Here is a 6,909-nt window from a genome sequence, read left to right on the forward strand (position 1 = left end):
AGGAGACTCTGTCACTTCAGCTGATTCATGCAGTACTAAAGGAGACTCAGTCACTTCAGCTGATTCATGCAGTACTAAAGGAGACTCAGTCACTTCAGCTGATTCATGCAGTACTAAAGGAGACTCAGTCACTTCAGCTGATTCATGCAGTACTAAAGGAGACTCTTCAGCTGATTCATGCAGTACTAAAGGAGACTCAGTCACTTCAGCTAATTCATGCTAAAGGAGACTCAGTCACTTCAGCTGATTCATGCTAAAGGAGACTCAGTCACTTCAGCTGATTCATGCTAAAGGAGACTCAGTCACTTCAGCTGATTCATGCTAAAGGAGACTCTGTCACTTCAGCTGATTCATGCAGTACTAAAGGAGACTCAGTCACTTCAGCTGATTCATGCAGCACTAAAGGAGACTCAGTCACTTCAGCTGATTCATGCAGCACTAAAGGAGACTCAGTCACTTCAGCTGATTCATGCAGCACTAAAGGAGACTCAGTCACTTCAGCTGATTGATGCAGCACTAAAGAAGACTCAGTCACTTCAGCTGATTCATGCAGCACTAAAGGGGACTCAATGGAAGCTACATGTTAAAGGGTTTTATGTAGTCCGGCTCGCTTAGTCTTTCTCTTTGGTCCTCTCAACTGCAACTATTTTTTTTAATTAATTATTTTCTCCCAGACAACTTAATTCTCTTTAGATCAGTGCCTGTGACTAAAGTGGAGTAATTGATGCCACAGACTGAATGTAAACAGACAATCTGGTCGGTACATTAGATCATCCTCTTTTAATCCTCTAGTCTGCTCTTCCAAAACCCAAACAGGCAGCTAGTTATGGCGTTCACAGTCACCTAACTTCGTCCCATAAGTGGAATATACCGTTGCCATAGGCAGTGTTTAACCATCGTAGCTCACATGAATCACTTTCACATGATGGTTTGATGTTGTAGAACTTTGCTCTCCAATTTGCACGGATATCCTCCGTCCTACAGTAAGAGCTGTGTAGCCAAATGAGTGCATGTGAAGGAGGTCCCGTGCACACAGATCACTTTGAAGGCTCCTGCCAGAGGCGCACAGTCACAGCAGTAGTGTCAGTGAAGAGGGATTGTCTGAGAGCAATGGCCTTTTTTTCTTTTTGATTTAAAAGCACTTGCCCTCCCCAAAGCCCCCCGTGTCTTTTTTTTTATCAAAAACCAGTTGTGATGAGCTATATTGTTTTCATGACCTACTGTAGGAGTCTACTGCCTCAGGGTCTATCTGTGTTATATGGGCACAATCGATTGCACTCAGTCAGCATGGTTTTACTATGGGAGGTTAATGTTTTTCAATGGAGTCAATTCAAACAGCTTCACATTCAGCCACAGTGCTTTCTTTGTTTCTACTCACGAAGAAGGTAAATAAAGAAGATAAAATTATCATCTCAAAATGATATATATAATGTAACAAGCCATATGGAACACATTATTATGTCGTGCCTTTTACAAGCATGTGCGATACCATTAAATCCTATTTTTTGTGTCAAACTATGCTCACCGAATGCAATTGTCAGACAGGTGTCAATCTTGTATGCTTGCACCCTCTACTGGCTGCGTCTGGAACCAGCCCACAAACGACAAAAGACGATTTGTGTTGCAGGGTGACAAAGGAGGCGAGAGAGTCCTGCAGAAGAAATGGACGACCTTCCTGAAGGCCCAGCTCTTGTGCTCTTTGCCTGACGATGGCTTCCCCTTCAACATTATCCAGGACATGTTTGTGCTGACGCCCAGCCCCGCTGACTGGAAGAACACCCTGTTCTACGGAGTCTTCACGTCCCAGTGGTGAGGACCAACTGCCAGTGCTTTGATTAACAGACACATCACCAAGCAAACGTAACCAAACATAACGGAACATTGCACAGATTTGCCATTTATGAGCAATACAAAAGGCGCTTTATCTTAAGCATTTCATGCTCTAAAAATGCTCTAAAAGAAAAACACATTTTTATATTATGGTTGGTCTCTATAGTTCTGTTTAGGCGTTCAGTGGCGATTACATCCCTTCTGTCAAATTGCAGCCAGCTTTCCCCTATTGTATTTTTCTTCTTCTGTACAATATAACAAGCAGGATAAAAGGTTTTGTTCAAAGAATTATTAACTATTGTGTTGATGTTTCTTTATGTGTTGCCAGGTATAAAGGTGCTTCGGGAAGCTCAGCAGTCTGTTCCTTCACTATGGAGCAGGTGGAAAAGGCTTTCAGCGGGCGTTACCGCGAGGTCAACCGGGAGACCCAGCAGTGGTACACATACAACCACCCAGTTCCCGAGCCTCGGCCTGGAGCCGTGAGTACTTGCCTACTGCCCTCTGCTGGATACACAACGTAGTCACATACATTGATCTATTTGTGACGGTACACCACAAGTACATTTTGACCACCACAAATACATTTGAAGTGCCACATATTAATTTCAACTAGGTGTCCGGCGACCGCAAACTCCCACTTTAGGGCTTATATAAGTATTGTCTTGGCTGAACATCATTCCAATCAAAGTTAGGAAATGCCCTTTTTTTATTTTACTTTTGTTTATGCCTACACAGCAACTGTTACTTTGTACTTGAGTTCTCCCCTGGAAGTGATTTTGGTATAGACGGGCCATTGTATTTAAGCAAACAGTATTCTATACAGAATATATATATATATATATAGACAATTATTTTCTCATCATTGTAAAGCCACAGCACAGTAAAGTAAAGAGGATATTAATGTGATGTGCGTAGCTCTTAATAGATCTAGCCTCTTCATTTTGCTCTCAAAGTGCACCAGATTGATGCACTTTACTTTCAAATGTACAAAATGTTCTTCTGGGGGGGGGAGGGATATGCCCCCCGAGGTCCACCCACCCCAATATCTCCAAATCCTGTTGAAAAACACTGCACATCCGTGGCAATAATAAGCTCTGATATGTTCCTGCCTGCTCATCAGCCACATCCTCAATCTCCACTGATGATCTGTGCTTGGACAGATATCCGTCTAGCTGGCCCCACCGTCTGCCTCTCTTCCCCGAAAACCGTATCCTTATCAAACTGCTGTTTCATTTCCTGGCAGCTTTATCGCAGTCCAATCAGTGCAAAATCTAAGTAGAACCTATTGACGAGGCTAAGCAGGCAGGGGGCGCTATACTGCTCTAAAGCGACTCTTTTGTTGGCCTCCACAGTGCATCACGAACGTGGCCAGAGAGCAGGGCATCCCGTCCTCTCTGCACATGCCCGACAAGGTGCTGAACTTCGTCAAAGACCACTTCCTGATGGACAGCGTGATCCGCAGCCAGCCGCTCCTGCTGAAGCGCAACGTGCGCTACACACAGATCGCCGTCCACCGGGTCCAGGCAACAACACACAAGACCTATCATGTGCTCTTCATCGGCACAGGTAATGAGCTTAGTGTCCCCCCCCCCCTCTCCACCCATTCGCTCCTTTTCTTGTCAAGACTTTATTCTAATTTCAAGTGACATCATATCCTTTCTAGATGACGGGAGACTTCACAAAGCCATTAATGTAAACCGCAAGATGCACATCATTGAGGAGATGGTGCTTTTTCCTGATTCTCAACCGGTGCAACACATTGAACTGGACTCTGAGAAGGTAGAGTATATATATATATATATAGTGGAGCGCTCTGAGAAGGTAGAGTATATATATATATATATAGTGGAGCGCTCTGAGAAAAGAGGTTGGGTTTATCTTATGGAACTTTCTCATGGTGGTGACGTAACGTAATAACAGCCTCACTAAATGCCTTTATTGGCAGTTTAGGGATTCCATGAGCCGTGAAGAGTTGCAGCCTAAAGGGGACCTCGTGTTCATTGAGATAATTACATGCAACTCTCTCCCAGGGGGACTGCAAACAGATGGTTATTAAACAGCTGGAAGTGTGAATTCTGGGCCGTCTCGTCTGTGTTTTGCTGCCTTGCTTAGATTTGTACATCGGGGGAATTAAGTTTGTGTTTAATTGACGTGGAGATTAGCGAAGGCTACTGTATTGATATCGGGGGTCAGACAATGGAAGGAAGACACTGGATGGAAATGGTAACCCAATAACTGTATCTGGTGGCACTGTTGCTCCCGGTCCCCTGCCCTCTCATCTCTCCTCCCACAGGGTCAGCTGTATGTTTCCTCTTTCTCTCGACTGGTAGCGGTCCCGGTAGCCAACTGCACTAATTACCAGAGCTGTGGCGAGTGTGTTCTCTCCAGGGACCCTTACTGTGCCTGGAACGGGAGGCAGTGCATGGATATCAGACGGGCTCCACCAGGCAAGTATGTATCCCTCTGCGCGCTAATCTACAACCATTGCATGGGCACCCAGAATATTTTGATCAATATCAAATGAAATATTGATATCAAAAGTGTATAAAAGACTCAAATTAATGAATGACCGTTATTTGCAAACGCTCATTTTCTGATAACAATGTATGTGTTTCAGTCTCTGGCAGCAGGATGTAGATGAAGCAGATACATCGGTTATTTGCAACAAGACGGTGCCCAGCCCACGGTCTGCTAAACCTCCACCTACACGTAAGTATAATCAACTGCTCTCCTCTAGAATCTGTTCGATTTAACAATGCAGCACTGTGCACTGGATCTGCTCATGCTCTGCATTTCAATTTATGTCTTGATTGCAAATGTATTCAGTGAGTCACTGTCACCACCATCATTATCTGATTTCTGGCCATTTTTTGTTGCACAATAGGTACGGCAGTACAGCTTATTTCATGCAATATCGCACTGACTTACTGTGCCTTTCCACAGGATTGTCTTCATGCCAGGTGATCATAATACCGGCCAACACATTCAAAGTGCTGCCTTGTAAGCTGCGCTCCAACCTGGCCGTGAGGCGGTGGGAGTACAGCGACACCGCGGGCCACTTCCACTACCCGAGCCCCGAGGGCGGGCTGGTGGTGGTGGCTCAGGCCGACAGGCAGGAGACCTACGAGTGCTGGTCAGTGGAGGAAGGCTTCAGGCAGCTGCTGGCCAACTACTGTGTGAGGGGCGAGGCCAAGCAGGAGAGCACCACCCTGATAGGACGATCCCACACACCGCAGGCAGTGGTGGGTAGAGTACTGAAAATCTATACTCGAGTAAAAGTACAATTGCTCCCCCAAAAAAAAGGACTTGTGCGAGTAAAAGTGAAATTTGACATTTGAGAAATCTACTCAAGTAAAAGCAAAAGAAAAAAGTATGGTTAATAAATTACTCAAAGTACAAGTTACTTTGCATTTTTTACTTGGCATGCAGTGCATGTGCAAATGTGTTGTTGTTGTTGTTGTTGTTGTTGTTGTTGTTGTTGTTGTTTTTTAAGTAGAGCAGGCTAATCAAACAAATAAGGAGCAATCTCCCACTCTCTCTCCATCTCTTCCTCTGTACCCCTCTCTTCCTCACCTAGCATTCTCTTTCTCCATTTGTCCCAGAGTGGACAAATGTAGCGAAGTAAAAAGTAGATTACTGGCTTAAAAAATATACTTGAGTAAAGCGTAGAAGTACAGTTTAAAAAAAGGAACATGAAAAGTACTTGTTTATTATAGAAACTGCTTTTTTTCCTCATATGCGTTACTTGTAACAGGTTACTACCCACCCCTGCCCGCAGGTCCCCCAGGAGGAACTCATCATCCTGCCCGGGGAGGCGCGCTCGCCGCAGATCAACACCAAGACCTACTGGAACGAGCTGATCGTGGTGTGTGCCCTGCTGGCCTTCTCCCTGGTGGTCTTCTCCCTGTTCGTGGTCTACAGGAACCGCGACCACATGAAGTCCATGCTCAAGGAGGGCGAGTGTCCTCCCAACATGCAGCAAAAGAAGCCCCGGATAGCGGGGAAGCCGGCGGAGAGCTTGCCGCTCAACGGCAACGCGGTCCCGGCGTCCGTCGCGGATCACAAGGGCTACCAGACCCTGAACGACAACTACATCTGCAGCACGCCCCCGCACGAGTGCTCCTCGCCAGACAACAGCAAGAGCTTCTCGGAGTCTGAGAAGAGGCCTCTGAACTTGAGGGAGAGCCACGTAGAGGTTTCGCCCACGTGCCCGCGACCTCGAGTCAGACTGGGCTCTGAGATTAAAGACTCAATCGTGTGAGGCTGTTCTTTGATACATAGACTCTTTGTTACGCGGAGTGACTCACTGTAAACTGAATGGAAAGAGTGCACTTGCTGAAGAAGACAAACGCACTGAAAGAGGGAAGACTGAATAACGTCAAGCTCTTCATTGAGTGACATTTCATTACACAGATTTTGCACTTTTTTCTTTTCTCTCCCTGTGGTCCATGTGCATTTCTTTGATTATTTTTGTCACTCCCCCTTATTCAAGTGTGTTTGAAGCACACCTAAGAAGTTCCAGTTTGACGTCAGTCTTTTGAAGCTTTTCTATAAGGAGCAAACAACATGTAACAAACACGGAGGTGATGTTGCCCTATTGTCAAAACTATGATTCAGTGGAGTTTCATAGCGTTGCCACTCAGTCCGTCCATAAGATTTAATGGTAATGCTTCTAAACGTGGTGTGATCCCACTCAGTTCTGCTGACACAATGTTTTGTTTTGATCTGTTTTTCTTTTCATTTCCACATTGTGATAACAGCCTACCTTTCACTGAGGCTATGCACAATGTACTGTAGGTTAGGGTAAACACTCGCACTCCACAATATATACACTCGCAAAACAGCTCCAGGGTTAAAAAAAGAAGAGAAAAATAGTTCTTTCGCAGGTCATTACATAAGCATTGTGCATCGCTTACGGGTGACTTGAATACAACACGACAACAGATCCAAAGCAGTCGGTCAGAAAAAGACGCGGGTTACTTGACCCATGTTTCAACACGGGTTTAATGCCTGGTCGTGACAATTCAAACCTGACCCGCGTCACAACCGGGCAGAGATGCATAACAATTAATAGCACAG

At 45.3% G+C, this 6,909-nt stretch overlaps 1 protein-coding gene across 1 annotated transcript in view; it reads left to right on the top strand.

The window, feature by feature from the left end:
* The window catches only part of sema4ba (sema domain, immunoglobulin domain (Ig), transmembrane domain (TM) and short cytoplasmic domain, (semaphorin) 4Ba), a gene marked incomplete at its 5' end in the record, with an annotated part of 31,348 nt that extends 24,991 nt beyond the window's left edge, over positions 1-6,357 (top strand). Inside the window, 8 exons of the mRNA XM_083654251.1 lie at positions 1,628-1,809; positions 2,159-2,309; positions 3,183-3,396; positions 3,494-3,609; positions 4,124-4,281; positions 4,448-4,539; positions 4,774-5,072; positions 5,609-6,357. Of these exons, the coding sequence (XP_083510377.1) occupies positions 1,628-1,809; positions 2,159-2,309; positions 3,183-3,396; positions 3,494-3,609; positions 4,124-4,281; positions 4,448-4,539; positions 4,774-5,072; positions 5,609-6,091 (1,695 nt within the window). The 3' untranslated portion in view covers positions 6,092-6,357. The remainder of the gene's footprint in view (positions 1-1,627; positions 1,810-2,158; positions 2,310-3,182; positions 3,397-3,493; positions 3,610-4,123; positions 4,282-4,447; positions 4,540-4,773; positions 5,073-5,608) is intronic.
* Between the last annotated feature and the right edge of the window lie 552 nt (positions 6,358-6,909).

The sequence above is a fragment of the Poromitra crassiceps genome (genome assembly GCF_964638095.1).
Source record: "Poromitra crassiceps genome assembly, chromosome: 18".
Lineage (NCBI taxonomy): Eukaryota > Metazoa > Chordata > Actinopteri > Beryciformes > Melamphaidae > Poromitra > Poromitra crassiceps.